The sequence below is a fragment of the Caenorhabditis remanei genome, chromosome X (genome assembly GCF_010183535.1).
Source record: "Caenorhabditis remanei strain PX506 chromosome X, whole genome shotgun sequence".
Lineage (NCBI taxonomy): Eukaryota > Metazoa > Nematoda > Chromadorea > Rhabditida > Rhabditidae > Caenorhabditis > Caenorhabditis remanei.
Genome location: NC_071333.1, coordinates 8,009,359 through 8,027,032, shown reverse-complemented (window position 1 = coordinate 8,027,032; position 17,674 = coordinate 8,009,359). Strand labels below are relative to the sequence as shown.

The following is a 17,674-nucleotide window of genomic DNA, read 5'->3' as shown; positions in this document are numbered from 1 at the left end:
CTTGACTCTTCTCTGATTACTTTCAACGTCAAACGCAGTGGTGCATAGTTAATGTAAAATTGACTAATGGTTATCTGTTTACTTATTTCCAAAAATTGGCAGATTACAGCATGGATCCATATATTTGGGAACTGGGATTATGCTCGAAAAACCAGAAGATTGTGAAAAAGAAACTAGGAGAAGCACTTGCATAAGTAAATTATGTGTGCAATACCCAAAACTTTCGAAACCCAAATAAAAACATGTAACAATGTCAGAAAACAAGATGCGCTTTTTTTGATTTGCATGGTTATTCAAACGTGGAATCGTTTTATAGTCTATGTCATGATTCTTTGCTTAAATTATTTAAAACAAGTGCATTTCCGGTTTTGTAAGAAAAGTTTTTGTGAAGTCCTTGCTGTTTGGAAACTATTCGGAAGTTGTTATCCTTGCACATTAAGAAATAAAACTTCATAAGAACATAGTGGAATAAACAAATGTTTGTAATTCTGGAGCGTATTCCAGTTGAATCCGAAAATATCAAATCTCGAACTGCTTTGGGTAGGTCACATACATACAAAATCCTATAAAGAATAACATTTAACATTCTCCTATCGAACAATGCGCTGTCCTTCTCCATTTTTTTCCTAATGTAGTGAAACTGTTTTCTTAAATAGCTGTCACCAACTATTCAAAGCAGTGAGAGATGTTTCACATGAAAATATAAAGCATTAGAAACACCTGAAATGGTTCGTGTCTAGTGATAAACACCTGAAATAGTTCGTGTCTAGTGATATCACACTGTTTGATGTAATCCTATTTTCAGCATTTCTGTCTTCATGGCGGTCATTCAGGCGTTTTGAATTTCAACCAAGATGATATGTTAGGAATAATATGAGTTACACACAGTCCCTAACTGATCTAATTTTTAATTCTGCCCGTTCCGTTCTTCTGGTCGGTGTGAAAAATGTTTTTTGCCTTGAGTTGTATAGGCACGTCGTACTCAAGGGTCCTTCAAGTGTCGGTATCTTTTCATTCGTTTTGACATAAGATGTTGCAATCGTGTTCGATTCTTGTTATGTAGCCGCCGTTTTTAATCCATGCATGGCGTTGACAATTTTGATTACGTAACAAGAAGAGAAAGTGCTGGAATGGTGAAAAAGTAAGAAACAAAGAAATGTAGAAACGGTATGTAAAGACGTATCAGACATCGGGATGGGGTTCGTCTCCTTCTTCTTCTCACGTTCGTTTTTTGTTGTCATCGCTTTTCCCTCGGTTGCCATTCTTCTCATTTTCCATACACCCTTTCATCTTTCTTCAGCCGTTTTTTGTTGTGCGTGTTTGTGTCGTGTGGTAAATTCTGAGGGTCACAAAGAACTACATGCTTCATTCTCCATATTAATGTATGTGTTATGTGGGCTTACGGGGTGTCGTTGCCGTCGTTCAGACAAATTTGAATGGAATTACTCTAACTGTCACTCAATTCTCAAGTTCTAAAAATCACCAAAAATCAGAATCTCGTCATGCTTCTCAATGTCAGTTCCCCCTCGTTTTCATTAATTAGAATCGTTGTTCTAATTCGTTTAAAGCCATTCAACAAGTGTCAAATTTCACAATCATTATTCGGAAATAAATAAAACTGCTAAAACAAGCGATATGTAAACCGGTTGGACATATAAAAATTATAACAATTGTTCTCCACGCATCGGAATTTTGTTTCGAGAGGTTTGTCAGATTCACCCTTCAACCCATCATTTCATTTTTTTTTCACATTTTGAATATTTTTGGACACACTGTACGAGTTCACGTCATGTGAATGTTTCATTGCAAATTAAAACTTAACTGACACGGTGGTATACTGAGTATCACTTTTCGGTTACATTAACACAGTTCCCATTTTCGAAATTATCAAATTCAACTGTCTTTTTTAAAATACCGATATGACATCTCTGCGAAGTTCACACTATCGCTCGATATTTTTATGTAGAAAATGAAAGTGATGTAAAACCATTTTTTACAGCTATAACCTAACTGACCAGTGCATTGAAATGATATAACCGCCCTTGTTCTTTTATCAGTTCCTCCTTTTCTACACGTCTAGAGTGACCACTCCTGGCACTGCGCTTGCACGCTTTACCTCATTCTTGCCTCCAATCTTGCTATCAATCTACACAAAAAAGTTGCAACTTGAATTTGCACAATGTACCCACCCCATTTCTACTGTTTATTCCGTCTAACACCTTTCTCAGCCATATGGAAGTTTCTTCGCAGCACCCCGGTGAGTAACGTAATACGATGAGGGTAATGAGGGTATTTTGTGTATTTGAAGAATCATGAGAAGAGTCATATTCCTACAGTAAATACAATAGATCTCACTTGACCAGTTCAATAAAGAACAATCTGTCATCTACAATTTCTGCTCAGCCAGTTTGTAATTCTGGGAACTTTTTTTGTCGTTCTGGTTTTTGCATCCACAACACACATAATTTATTATTGACTTTTTTTATCAGTGTGCCCTTTTAAAGTGCAATTTGAATCTAGTCTATCAGGAAATGATAGCGCAACTCCAAATTGGTGTTTATTTGTAGTGGTCAGATTTTTTCCAAACAGGCATCAAGAAAAACCTCAAATCGCTTTTTTATGATCTCATATAACAGAAAAGAGTTTTCAGTTTTAGGTTAAAAATTATACCAGAGGTTTATTATTCTGTAAAAATATCCGACTCAATAAGATATATTTCATATGCAAATCTATATTTCATGCTGGTTTTTTATATTTTACTACATTATATGGCCTGAGACAATGAGACAAACATATCTGTAGATTGGGAGCAATTCATAACACCTTTTACCCTGGCAACTATTGAAATAAATTGTGATGTTCAAAATAACTTATAGTTCTCTCGATGGTCCATTCTATACAACCTTATCTTATCGATGTCGTCATTTGAATTCTCCTTTTTTTTCTTTTATCTACGACTCTTGTTTCAAGGAAACAATACCATCACGTATTTAATGTGGTTCTTATCTTCCACTCTACATTACATGAATCTATCAAGATCAAGAGAAAAGACGCAACAGCTGCTTGATTTCTTTTTTGAAGAAAAAAAGTCTGTGTAATTGAAAAGATCACACTTAGTCAATGTAGAATCATTTGCTCTTTTTCTCAATATATTCTTAACAAATATATAATGAAGTACATCGACAGATGTGTAACGGTTTTTTGAAAAATATGTATGCTCCATCGGATCTCAGAATGAACTATCCCAGCTGCGTTTTAGTGCCGGTTTTCCAAAAAGGACAAGAAAAGTGCAAACGATCTATCTTAAGACACATCTTGATTTTATTATCCACTGCTGAGGGGTTGTAAAAGGGATTGAATGATGTAAATATTGAACGCTATCTCAGTAGATTTATAACTTGTATAGTCTTCTTTCGAAATAGAAAAATGCTCTGTCAACAATAGGGTCCCTGTTTTTTTCTTCGCTCAAGCCCAGGTTGTATACTGGCAGACAATCTTGCCATAGTTTTATTGATTTCATCGAAAACCGCCTGTATAGAATTTACAATGGTCCGCCTTGGAACGCCGCCAATGCGAGTGGTCTCAAATAGCCATCCGCCTCTTGGAGTACAATGTCTCGTGTTACCGTCTTCACCACAGTCTTTTTTGCTACGTTCCGCATATGTAATTTCTTTTGGTACCGTTGGTCACCAGTTTTTAACACTTCGAAAATCGGATTGTCAGGCAACCATGATTAGGCAGTACAACTCACACATTCACTTGTTAACCGTCACTTTTCTTGTGTAGTCGTTCCACACTCGACCAAGAGGTGTCATTTCGCACCTTAACATAATGTTGAAGTGAGCTTGAGTGGCTAGTACTTCATCGGACCATCCTTCTGTCGTTTTATTTCCTCATTTTTCGTTATTTCCTTTTTTGGTCTGTGTTTACCAAACCAAAACAGTCTGCCATAGGTGTGCGTAAGACAAGACCAACTCTAATTGCACATTGCGTCACATACAACGCAACGGGATACTGTAGGAGTGCTAATCTTACTGCCTATATTTGCATCCACAGTGAGATCTGGGAAGATTATTGAGTGACTTTTTGCGAGAAGATGGAGACGTTGCAAGGACATCATCAAACTTTGTAAGCAACTAATGATGGATAGTTTCCTTGTGAGACTCAATAGTACAAATGTTCTCCATGTTTCTTTCGATTTTTCTAAAGTGCATTTTTAATGTTTGGGAAAGATGGGAAAGAAGACACTCGTTGAACTCTTCGTTTTTTTGAATTGAATGATGCTCGCTGTCCGATCACTCCTCATTTTGTTCTCTCCTTCTTCTCTTATGCTCCGCCTTCTCTATCCGCCTTCTTCTTCTCACACCCTCATCTCAGAGAGCGCAGATTCCACGATACCATCTTTTGCAAGCACCGCCCACTAACCGACTTGTAGCTTCGTTTCGTTTTCCAACCCAGCTTCATATTTTCATTTGGGAAACTGTTATCAGAGACTAGAACAGTGTTTCTGTTTTGGTTTCCGAGACTGAATACTGGAAGTTATTTGCTGTTCTTTTTCTTCGTCAGCACTTTTACAATTTCTATTTTCACTCTTTAGACTATCATATTTTTTCTTTATTCACTCTTCCCTTTTTCCAACTGTTCATTTTATTCCAGATGAGTTTCGAACCCCACGAGTTCAACTCTTTGGGGAACACTGATGCTCCTCTGACCATTTGCACTGCTAATTCATACTACAGTCCAACTGGAAAAGGGAACATTGTTGTGAAAGGGGAGAGGGATCAACCGGAGCCCACAACTAATCAATGGGCACACTCTCAGAACATTGTTGTAAAAGTGGAGATGGATCAACCGGAGGCCACAACTGGTCAATGGGCACATTCTCAGAACGGCGTGGTGAGTTTTTGTCGTCATGATCCTTAATCTTAATCCAAATATAACTTTGAAATACGCGAACAAAAATAGGTGTCTAGGAATTGAAATCATAACTAAAACCAATCTACTTAATTTGCAGACGTATATCAAGGAAGAGTATCCGTCAGAATACCAAATCTCTAATGGATCGGCTCAAAACGGAAACGCAAACTACGTTGATCCTGTCACCAATCGACGTTACTTCAACAACGTCAATAGCTACAATCATCAGCAGTTCTATGAATCCCGAGCAAGCGTCAGTTCTCCGGCAACAAGTGGTAAGAATAGGGAATCTATTTCTATCATATCAGTATGGGTGGATCAGAGAGTCATATCATCAAATGTGTGGTGACAAGTGGCACAGCTTTTTTTCACACACACACACAGAACATATGTCTCAAAAATGTTGCAAAAGAGTTTGATTCTTTTTCTATCTTTTCCTCACATTTAATTGATGAGAGAGTGAGAATGGGAGAGTGTTGAATTAGAAACTCCAATACATAGAGGTAGATTCCACAATCTTGAGATGTCTTTCGGACAAAACCAAATCTGAAAAAGTGTAAAGTCGAAGAAAAAATACGCAGCACTTTTTTGTTTGAAGACGACGTTCTCCCGTAGTATAAATCTTAAGGCGGCTATGACGTGATTGCGCAATAATCTCCTCCATTCGATCATCTTTGAGGGGGGTCCGCTGCCTGAATCCACAGTGATGTATGGTTGATCGTAAAAGAACGCCGATGGGAAGGGAGGAGAGGTGAAGAGAGTGAGAGCGGGCGGAAGAATTGTAATAAAAGAGAAGGAGAGGGATGAAGAAGACGTGGCATAAAAACGAGACAGCTCAACATATGACGGTTCTTGTAGATGTGGCTAAAGGCTTAAGACAGTTTTACGCGTGAGAGGAGAAAGAGAGAACGGGACCAGGATAGCTTGGCAAACAACATCACGTCATTCTTGATAAAAGAACAAATGCAAATATGATACCTGTGCTTGACAGTACTTTACAACCAAAAAACCTATTCAAATCGGACTGAATGGTACTATCCCTTGAGACCGATAACGACCAATTAGATGTCATATATGTATGAGAACATTTTTTCAGTAACCCTATCAAATTCCTCATTGTCACCTGATTCTTTAACGAACGGTCCTGTCACTCAACGTCATACTATCGGGAAGGCACCCACATACTGCAAAGTCTGCGGAGACAAAGCGAGTGGCTATCATTATGGAGTGACGTCATGCGAGGGTTGCAAGGTAAGAGGAGGTTATAAGAGGGACCACTAATAACGTCCCCTTGGGTTTAATGAAACCCTAGACTCATCATAAATCCTTCTTTTCTCACCATCCCATGTTATTTCTCTCCTCCAACCTATATTTACGATCCATTCACTGTGTTTTTTGTTTTCCTTGTTCACTCTTGTGGAGGAAAGAGAATGAGAGCTTTTCCTTCCGAATGTTGCGCAATCAACTGAAGACTGTACGTTGGTATGTGCATTAGGGACCCTCTCATCTATTGTGTGAGTGTTTGGGATGCATACTAACAAGAAAGAAAGAAGAGGCAAGACTCTCCTTCATTCTCAGCAAATATAATGAGGGGTAATAATTTATGGTTGGAGGTGGATGTTGAGAAAAAAAAGAAACAGAGGGAACATTTTGGTACGTACTGGTACATGAAGAATTGGTACTTAGAGTTAATTGAAATTCAAATGTTTTTTTGTTCGTCTCCGTCTCAGCACATTCCATTTCACATCTTGAATCTTTAAAAAAAAAAGAAGGACACCGCAAAAAACTGAATTCAAAAGGAAACAAAGGCAGTAAATCTTTCACACCTCTACGTACTCTTGGGCACATGTAAAGGTCTTTTGCTGTGAATCTCATTGCAAATGTTTCCAGGGCTTCTTCCGTCGGAGCATCCAGCGAAAGATTGATTACCGATGTTTGAAACAGCAAATCTGTGAAATCCGTCGTGACAGTCGCAACCGATGCCAATACTGTCGATTCCGAAAATGCGTCGAGGCAGGAATGTCAAAAGATTGTAAGTTTTCGACACTTGAGGATCATGTGTGCAGTTTCAATGTCACACCTGACGCAATTTAGTCAGCTTTGGTTACACAAGCAATAATTTATGAGTGTCCTTCTAGTTGATGAGATGTTTGAAGCATCATTATTTTATCAAGATCCTCAAATAATTGAAAATCACACCATATCATGGATAATTTCATAATTTTCTTCAGCTGTCCGTCATATTCGATCGAAAAACAAAGAGCAACATTTGAGTCCAAACTCCGATGGTTTTGTCTCTACCAGCTCATCCCCAGAACCAAATGAGAGATGTCTCGCGGTATGTTTTCGTGGAAAATAACTCTCGCATTTTCTTTATTTTAAATTCCAGATTGCCGAAAAAATCATCCAGCTTCACATGTCGCACAGCAGCTACACCGATCAAAAAGTCAGAAGCATGATCGCCAAAAGTTTCAACTTGGTGAGATTTGTGATCCGAAAAAATGATTATTCTAATTTTGATTTTATTACAGGAATGCAGTAATGATCTCAAAACAAATCGTCTCAATGCATGGCAAATCTACGCACATGAGATGGATCGTGAAATTCAAAATGCTGTCGGTTTCATTCGGGATCTTCCACAATTGTCATTCCTCCAGGGCAACGACAAAGCAGTTCTTCTGAAGACTAACATGTTCCCAATCTATCTTCTAAGAGTTTGCCGAGCATTGTCAGCAAAGGGATTGATGTTGGAAGATGGACGGCTCATAGATTTCAAAGCACTGACACTTTTGTACGGAGCCTTGGCTGATGACATGTTAAAAATCACCAACTACATTCTATCCATTGGAACCACCGACCACGATCTTGCATTGTTTATTGCTCTGATGCTCGTACAACCACTCAATCCGGCACATGAAACGTCAAGTCGCTTCCGGAGTGCCATTGAATTGGTCAACATCCACGATTTGTATCAACAATCACTCCAAATCAAAATGATGGCTAGACCCGATGGGCATGAGGTTTTCGGCAACCTTATGAAAGTGATACCGTCGCTGAACAAGCTCAGTAAGTTTTCTTTACTTTCTTCATGTGATAAATTACCAAATATATTCTTTTTTTAGACGAAATGCATGACAAACTCATCAATCAGATGCTTCGAGAAAACAGTGCAATTCTTCATCTGCCAGTACTCTTCACCGAAGTTTTCCGAATCGTTCCAGAGGCCGTACCGGTTACCTACAACCAAGAGGTATACATTTAGAAATCTATTCGCTAAGAATAGTTTTTAATAGTGAACATTTCAGAACCAATACTCCCATCATCCAGCATCACAAACTGCAATTGAATGCTAAAATAGTGATCTTCAAATTCTCCGTCACAATCATTCCATTGATGATTTTCAACAAATTTTTTGCTTTAATATACCCATTCTCTTTTCTTCCCTCCTCCCGTTTGCTTCTTCGCCTTTATTGTGGCTGTGTCAGTTAATATGAATCCTATTGTATTCCCGTTTTTTGTAATTTTCCTTCTTTTTTTGAAATTCAAACATCATTATCATCTGCATTCTGGCCAGATTGAACTGTGCCCTTCTAACTGGTTTAAAGATTCTAAAGTAAAGTATATTCAAGATTTACATGTTGTAGTAAGAAACGACTCAGACACAAAACTTTGGTCCCCGAGTTGAAAAAATTGCTCACAAATGCCTTCATTTCATAATATGCAGTTATAGTTCAACTTGAAATAAGCTGCTCCAGTCAACAGAAATAAACCGACAAGAAATGGCCATGACAGAATGTGCTTAGGGAAAAAAACAGGAAAGAATGGGAGAAACAATTGTACAACCCGGGTCTCGACAATAAAACTTGTGTCAACCAATAATTTTAAATTAGAGAGATATAGTTTTACTGACTTTTTATAACTGACACAATATTCAATTTAGATTCCGTATGTCGGGTCTTTTGTGTGGTCTTGGATAGGCTCGTGATGTACCGGTGGCAAATTCTGTTGTGGTGGCTGCTGTGGTGGCTGCTGTGGTGGCTGCTGTGGAGGTTGCTGCTGTAAAATTCGGACAGTTGCACAATTTTAATGTCAGGTTTCCGGTACCTGTTGCACATGTGGTTGCGCATTCATAACAGGTGGCGGAGCGTGGTTGTTAACCGGTTGAATTGGTTGTTGTTGGGCAGGATGGACTTGTTGCTGTGCCTGCAAAAGTCAAAGTAACAATCTTCTTATTATGACGTCACCAATTACTACCTGTGGTTGTTGTTGAGCTGGCTGCTGATGAATTTGGTCTGAAGCAACTTGTTGTGGGTCATACGCATGTTCTCCCCATCCTAGTTAAAAATTAATAATCTAAGTAAGGCATTTCAAAATATCGGTTTACTGTTAGCATGCATCCCAATTGTTAGAATATGAAAGGAAACTCAAAAAATGTTAGTTTATAAGTAGAAATGCCTTCTACGCCCCGATTACCTTGTTGTTTAGCATATTGCGCTTCGAACTGTTGGAGTTCCTCATCAGTATACACCTTAAATTTCAGAAATATGTAGTTGATTCCAATCTATCATAAAGAACCGACCTTCTTTTGTCCAAGATCCTCCCATGCCTCTTGTTGCTTGGGTGGATTGGAGTTTTGATTGTCAGCATCATTTAAAAATTCTTCCATTGAAATCATACGGTCCTGGTTGACATCAATTTGCTTCATCACGTGCTCTCTCATTCTGTACATCTCCTCGGCTCTCTCCTTCATGTCATCATCTGGGTTAGTTTCATTGTACATCTTTTCCAGCTCAAGTTGGAAAAGGGACTCGAGCTCAAAATCATTCCAGAATCCGTCTCCATTCAAATCGTGAAGTGCAAAGAAAGTTTTTGGGTCATATTGGTCTTTTTCTAGCTGTAATCGTAAAAATTGAAATATTTCTTATAGAACAAATTTTGGTGAAGTAATTTGTTACTTTTATCATTTTCAGAAGCATTTCCAACAAAACCAGTAGGTTAAGATTAATCAAATATCTGTCAAGACTCACATGGTCACTCTCCTCCCAAACTTCTTGAAGTTGATCCTTGCTTCCTGGGTGCTTCAGTTTCTCGTGGTCATTGTGACGCTTGATAGACTCTTCATGTTCCAATTTCGCTTTCTCACGCTCTTCTGGAGTCATTTGCGCCAATTTGTGGTCTTCTTCCGCTTGTTTCTTCATCTCATATTGCTTGAAATCTTCTTTTCTTTGATCATCCATTGCATTCATGTCTGCAACTGTCTTCTGGATGAGCTTTCTCAAGTCCTCCTTGTGGAACTTCTCGAGCTCTTGCACGTCAAGATGGTCTGGCATCTTGATGTTGTGAGCACCTCCATCTAACTGAAATTTATTTGTTGTGGGTAGGAAACTTTCAGATAAGTTGCCAACCTTAATTTGCTCTTCAATTTGTTTCCGAAGCCTCTCAATTTCATCGAATTTGGCTTTGTGCAGCTTGTCAAACACTTCTTGCGGGAGATCATCGATATGATCAGCAATGTTTCCAGCCTAAAGTGTCAATATTTGACTTTTTTTTATCAAAGCTGAGTGGGATACCTTGATATCATCCTCCTTCATGTTCTTCAGCCGCTCGTTAAACTTTGGGTCGCTCTCCAGAATTTTGACAACTTCTTCTAGATACTTTGTGTAGGCGAATTGGTACCCCTGGGAAACAGAAAACCGTTTGAAACTTCATGGAAGGAAAGAAACTCACTGGATGACGACCGTCATACTCTCCCTGCTGTTCCGTATTTTGTGCAGCTTCTCCTTGTTGCTGTCCCGTAGCTTCCTATAAAGTTTTCAATTAAAATGTTTGCTTTCTGAACGATAAAAGATGCAACTTACTTGATTATGTTGTTGAGCGTTATCTTGTGCCTGAGCCTGCTGAGCTTGCTGCCTCAATGGAGGAGGACACACGATTCCATTAAATAACACTACCACAAGTATGACTAGAGGCTTAATCATCTCCTGCAATGAATGAAATCGATATTTTTCATATCAAACAAAAGAGAAAAAATTAGGAAAAAAACTGGAATGGAAAGTTTTGAAAAACGTTGTCATATCAGTGATTATTTGGCGGCAATCCATATTTAGTGTTGAACACGTCACCCTTTCCGTAAATCGACACCGATAAACAAGAGGCGAGGAGCGTCGTAGTTTTTCGTTTTTGTTTCTGTACCCTCTGATATACGTACACTATGTCGCTCCTTCTCTCCGGTCACTCATTGAATATTGAGGAACACAGCATCCAACGGGGTATTAGCACGCGGAGAGATGTTCGATCGGAGGAAATGATGATAACTTAGTAAAGGAAAGAGTCAGCAAACAGAAAATAGTTGGAAAAAGTAAGAGAACTACAAGGTACTGATGAAACAGCAAAAAAATGAGCAGAGCGTTGCATTTCGGTCATTTGAAACAGACACATGTCAATTTGGTTCGACTCGGAACTGTCAGTTTTGCTGATACGACAACTTGACAATTCATTCCTTTTTGTTTCAAGTTAACATACATTTTATTCAACCCTTGTACACCAAACTATTTTTCATACCAAATTTTTACTCTAAGCACGTAATTTGTTTACGAGTAGGTCATTTTTCGTTTCGTCATTTTCATTGAAGTGTGAACATCTCTTCGGTATCTTCCTCTGAAATCTTCCAGTTCACTTGCCATACTTTCTTATATATAAAAGCACGGGGTCTTCAAACATCATTCTTCTTTCATTTTTCATTTTATTTTATTTCAGATTATGTCACGTCATTTCGCATTATATACCAACTTATAATTTCTCTACAAAATCCGACATATTTAAAATAATCTGCATATTTTTATGTTTTGCAATATTCTATAATGTTTCTTAAAATAGTCACATGCATGTGTTCTTATCAGATGTAGGAGGTGTACATTGTTTTGATTAACATAGCTTGTTTAACTTAGGGAGTATAACTACAGTATGATATTTTCACTTTCCAAACTGAAATTTCCAATGCCACAATTGTACGCACTTGTTGTTTCAGGATGTTGTTTTCACAATAACCTTCAAAGTACGTAACCTTTCGCAATGTTCAAAACACTTTCCAATAATTCCGATGTTCCTGTCTGTTTTTTCATTTGTTTTTGAGTGTTTTTGACAGAAGCCTATATCCTGGCTCTCAGAGGAACAATGAATCTGATTGAAAATGATGACAGTTTTTTGAAAAGAAATCTAAAAAATCTTTACTTAGTAGATTCATTATCTAAAAAGCCATTTCATCATCATCCTGTTGTTTTTTTCTTCATTTTCTTGATCAGAACATGAGAATGCGTCCTTGGTGGCTTAGTGTTCTTGGTAAATCAGAAGACTTCAAATCTTCAATGTTTTTGTATTCGAAGAACATTTGCGTTACCATAACCCTATTTATCCGGTGTTTTGAAGTTTCAATTCTCGCGAAACCGAGGTTCATGTCTGCCCAATAATTTTCATTCTTCTTCCACTGTCTTCCTAAAAATAACCGGTTCTTTTTTCTCTTTCAAAGAGTCGAGGCTGTCGGCACGCTCTCAAAAATAGTGTACCTGGTGGTGAGACATCTTTTTTCGGAGGGGGTTCTCGGCAAACGTCAACTGTCCGTTGCGCACTCTCTGTCCTTACCACCTGTACGTGAAAATAAAAAAAGAAGAAGAAAGAAAGAGAGAATGGCAGTTTTTTCTATCGTTCCATCCGATATTTTCTCTCGCATCTTTTCCTCTTCCTCGGTTTTTTCAACCTGCGCAGTTTCGAAAAGCACTCAACATTTTCGTGCCATCCCGTTCCTTATTTAACCAATTCTGTGATTTTTGAAATTTTTCGCAACTTTTTCGAATATAATTCCTTCCAGAATCTACTCTAACAAAGTACAGCGAATGAAGTGACAATGTTACCAGGAAATGGATACCCTCCCGGATACGAGGAGTTCGGTAAGTGGGAAAAATTGGAGGTGTTAAAATGTTTGGTGCGCAAAGATAATACGTTCACTCAAATATTTGGCAGAAGAGTGTTGAAAGATACTGTAATGGGTAGCGATGTGTTAACTAGGTGGTCATCATTGGACCTACACAAAGATTTGGTAGAAAGTTTATAACCAAATAGCTGTAAATTCAGTAGACAGGTAAAAAACAAATTGTTCTGAGGTGATGGCTTTGAATTGAAAAAAAGAACAATTCTACAGTACGAAATACGATGTTAAGACAACTAAATAAATTATTTATCGAGTTAAGAGTTAAATATTACAACAATTTCTCAATATGTAACTGTCATTTAGCTAATTCAAATTCCTGATTTTGAAAAAAACCTCAAGAAAACGTTGCGTTTTTTCCTCCAACTGCTTTGCATCAATTCTGATCTTTTTAGGTTTGAAAACTTTGAAAACTTTTTAGGTTTGAAACGCTAGTCTATTGTTTTTAATTAATAGAATTGAGTAAAAATAAATATGGAGTAGTGACTCGCTCCAAAGTTCAACTGAACACAATTTTTTTTAATTTGTAGAAACCTCACAAACCAATTGCAATTTTTGAGTTTTCCTTATGAAGATCAAGATCAACTTTAGGAATCAGCCCGTTTGCTCCAATAGTTTTTGGAAAACAGTGTGATTTTTTGATTCAGATGATACATTTTTTGTGAAATCACTCGTGTTTCAAATTGAAACTTCTTTCCCGACGATAGAATTTTGAGAGGCAGTTGGCGACTCAATGTGACTGCAGGTGATGTGGATTAGAGCAAAAGAGCAAGTGCCAGACACTGCCACTTTTTGATTTATGCTGATTGGGGTTTTGCTCAGTCTTTGGATCTTCACAAATTCTGATCTCATTTCATTTCTACAAGTTGCTTTGTTTTATAACAAAGCATTCCTGTGCTTATTTCGTTAAAAACTTCAAACTTGCAGATTCACACATTTGATCTGCCCAATCATCTTCTAATTACGAGTTACTTTCGTAGAGATTAGGAACAAGCAATTTCCATGACATTCAATTATGTTTTCTCGAGGCATCTGAAATTCCTTCTTCAAACTTCACGCATACTCATTGTTTTTCACATTTGCTTTCACACCGCTACCCTCAAAAATAATTTACAAAGCCTCCAATTCAGATAGCGTGATGTTAATCCATCACATATTCGCTAACAACTTTCGGGAAAAGTACATTTATTACACTCCGACTTCCGCATTCTATTTCTCATGTCACGGCCCATGAGAGCGAAGTGCGCAGCTGCATATATAAGGCTCCTAGAATTAGTGTCGACTATTGGCAGATCCATTGGGCTCGACGGGCCCGAGCCGGAGCGTGCCAAGCGGCGATGGCGTCGTGAGTGTTTCCTCATGTTGCATAGTGCGAATGCCCTTTCTTGGCGCGTGCGCCCTCATCCACAATCCGACGTGCGGAGACTTCGAGCTCGTTCATAACTAGTATGCATAATAACTTTTATGCTATACAATTTGAATGCAACTGGCTCTTTGAGTGTATCTTTTTTGAGTGTAATTATCTAGGTTTTCATTCCTGACTTATTCAATATAGAACTAATGTAAGGATCAATGACCAGATTTTAGGTATCTAAGTAACAAACATGTTTGCCTCGTGTTAGTAGGTACTTGTTGATTGCTAAGAGAAGTGACCTAAATTGAAAAACTATGCATTGTAGATTTCATGTAAAGATATTGAGGAATGGCTAGGTATACGAATGATGTATTTTACATTCGGTAGATTCTAACGAACAGATAGAGTTTCGGCGAGGAACAAAAGAATTTTTAGATAAGAAGATCTTTGAAGACGAACACATTTTCTAACCGGTGTTCAGAACCAAAAAAACATGAAGAATCTACAAAAAATTAACGATACTAAAAAAAGGGTCGAGATCAAACTGGAAATTTAGGAAGATTCTAGTGATCTGCAGCAAGATCAAAAAAGTGCAAACCAGAACAATGCCATATTGGGCTTTCCTTATCAGCCAACAACATCATTTAAAAGGGGAAAACTATAGAATGGGCCTCCAACATTAGCTTATCAGTGTGCCTGGCACCCGATGTCTCCCCTGCTGACTCGTTTTGGGTAGGTGTGGGAAAATGCAAACTTGCACTTTTTCCGAAATTCATTTGCCATTCCATTTCTTTCTTTGATTTTTGTGCCATAGACTCTGGAAAAGTGATTCACTATCTGAATATCCCGTATACCGATATTATGCATCTGAAAGAAACCATGTTTCGATTGAACTTTATAAATATTTAGATCTCAGGATAAGTAGCGAGCAATAAAAGTACAAAAAGCTTAGTATCATAAGTACACGCCCTTATCCTGATTATAATAGAAGTAAGTCTGGGAATTTTACTTTACATTTTTCCCTCAGTCATGCTTACATATGATTGTACATAAGAACTCATTTCCTTTCAGGTGATATACGTGCGATTTTATCACAAAAAGTTTTCTTTCGTTTCCTAAATGTTGACTACCTACTTTTGATTGTAGTTCGTTTCCAATGTTCATAAAATATTTCTACATTCGGGAGGACAAGTTTAGCTCTTTGATGTAGTTTTCTTTCTACATTTGGTAATACTAGCCTTTTTTTAACTTGGAACGTGACTAGTCTTTTAAACTTTCTTTTCTTGTAAATACTCCTTCTTTAGTTATGCTCTAAACAACATGTAACAGTAGTCATTCTCTGTACAAAAAACCATGTTTTATAAAACAAATTCAAAAATTAATTCAAGCTTTCGATACAAGACGAACCGTTTCAACTACTCCGGATGGGTTATTCGCAATCTTTGCAAACCAAAAACCGCAACATGCGTTTTATTCGAGTAGCGGAAGATTTGTTCTGTTTCTGGTAACCTTGAGTGAAGTTATCATTTGTCAAAAAAGATCTACATTCGAAGTTCTCTCCACGTTAAACCACTCTTCTATCTCCGACCACACTATCATTTTCACTTCTTCATTTTTCGTTTCTCTTTTCCAATCTGCTCGTTACTTTCCTTTTATTCCGTTATATTGTTTCAATTCAGTGACCAAAAATGGGAGACTCGGAGTCAAATCAGAATCCGAATACGGGTCCCATTCCGAATTCCATCCCTAATCAGAATCAAGACATGGCGAAGTTGGTCTACATTACGTTGTTACGTAACAAACTGAATAGTTATAACCAGTTGATGCTCAATAAACCTGGTAATCAATTCGAATTCAAATCTGAAAACTGCAAAGCGCTACGTGATGTTTAACAATAGTCGCTTGACTCTTTAGGTCATTCGAGAAAGAAAAGTATCAAATAGTTTCTGTGACAAGTAGAGGAAAAACTTCATATACTTGTCGGCGACGGCGATCACGAAGACAGAGACGGAGGTCGTAAATTGGGAGTGTGATGGTAGATCTCCAAAGTCCTTGAAATTTCTTCACAAAACTGTAAGGACATCTTTCCTTTTTTCTTTTTGAATTTATGACTAGTAAAACAGATAGATATACTGAATATCTAATGACTTGTGATTGATGTGATTTCATAGTAGATTACAAAGTGATGTGAATAACCCCCAAATATCAAAAAACCGTTTTGAACACGCAGCCAATTTTGCCTCCTACATCTGAGCTATCATGATGAAGTATCGGGTTCAACAAAGGCAATAGTCGCGTCATTGAGAACGCGCAGAAAAGTGCAAAGAGAAAACCTGTTCTAGAGAATTTCCATTGGGAGTTCTATCGGACTTAGCCTACCGATTTGAAGGTTATCATTACTCGATCTTATAAAGACAGTAGATGAGAAGATATTTCCATTCATTCACTTGATACGTTAGCAAGTATTTTCAAGTATTTTACTCCGAAGTGCTGAAGACCTGATTTTTACCGTCTCTAGGTTTGAAGATTCACATGTACTATTCATGTATGCTTCACCTTATCAGTTTTTCGTGAAAGTGAAACTTCAATGTCTGCAACATTTTGATGTTTGAAAACAATTAAACTTTTCTCGCTAACAAATACTTTTCAGAAGTTTGAAGTTAATAACAGGGACCCAGCCAACTCGGAATTGAGCAAGTCCTCAATTAACACCCCAGTCGTTTTGTAAGTTTATTCCAGCTCAAATCATGATCAAAAGATCACCGTATACTGTGCCCTTGTCTTTTTATTGACTTCATTTCCTTGTCCTTCTCGAGACAACACCAAATCTCATTTCGCGAATCTCTAAAATACAAAGAAGGTCAGATCCCTTTACTTTAGTAGTATTTTTTTTCCTTCTTTCTGAATGTGTCCGTTTATTTTTTGTTACGTTCAAAGCGCTCTTCCAAGCACACATGTACACACGACGGACACTCACATGTTATCAAGGGAAGGGCGAATGCAGCGTCGTCGCAAAAGCGACTCGCGATGCAGCGAATATTTTTTGTGCATCTCTTTCCATTCGCCATCAATCGCCTCTCCCTCATTTTTTTTCTTGTTGTTGTGTGTCCCCCTTTCCTTCAACTTCTCAGTACCCCCCAGCCAGCGAGGGCCCCCTGCGTGTGGTGTATGTGTGTGGTCAAAAGAAAGAACACGATATAAAGACGAGAGTGTAAGAGTGCGCGACCTCGAAGAGACAGTAAGACAAAAAACGAGCGAGCGGGTGGGCAGAAGAGAGAGGCGGCACAGTAGAGACCTTCTGCCACACACATTCGCCATCGCGGAGACTGGTACGAGCCAAAGAGTGACTGCGCTTCGGTCTATCTCTAGCCAAAAAACGATAAACAGCACCACTTCTCAAATCGGACACCGAAATTCTCTTA

General features: G+C 38.1%; 2 protein-coding genes across 2 annotated transcripts; one reads left to right on the top strand and one right to left on the bottom strand.

Annotated features, from left to right (window-relative positions):
* Positions 1 to 4,656: 4,656 nt before the first annotated feature.
* GCK72_023541 (uncharacterized protein) lies at positions 4,657 to 8,270 on the top strand (the record flags this gene model as incomplete). Its single annotated transcript, XM_003092076.2, has 9 exons — positions 4,657 to 4,896; positions 5,015 to 5,192; positions 6,014 to 6,168; positions 6,808 to 6,949; positions 7,149 to 7,255; positions 7,307 to 7,396; positions 7,449 to 7,983; positions 8,040 to 8,167; positions 8,223 to 8,270. The coding sequence occupies 9 exons, from the start codon at positions 4,657 to 4,659 to the stop codon at positions 8,268 to 8,270; spliced, it is 1,623 nt and encodes a 540-aa protein (XP_003092124.2).
* A 583-nt stretch (positions 8,271 to 8,853) lies between these two features.
* On the bottom strand, positions 8,854 to 10,895 carry GCK72_023540 (uncharacterized protein; the record flags this gene model as incomplete). The annotated part of the gene is made up of 10 exons (XM_053735436.1): positions 8,854 to 8,973; positions 9,022 to 9,120; positions 9,172 to 9,251; positions 9,391 to 9,445; positions 9,497 to 9,811; positions 9,945 to 10,274; positions 10,323 to 10,439; positions 10,488 to 10,595; positions 10,645 to 10,719; positions 10,776 to 10,895. 10 exons carry the CDS (start codon positions 10,893 to 10,895, stop codon positions 8,854 to 8,856), a joined length of 1,419 nt encoding a protein of 472 aa, XP_053579002.1.
* Between the last annotated feature and the right edge of the window lie 6,779 nt (positions 10,896 to 17,674).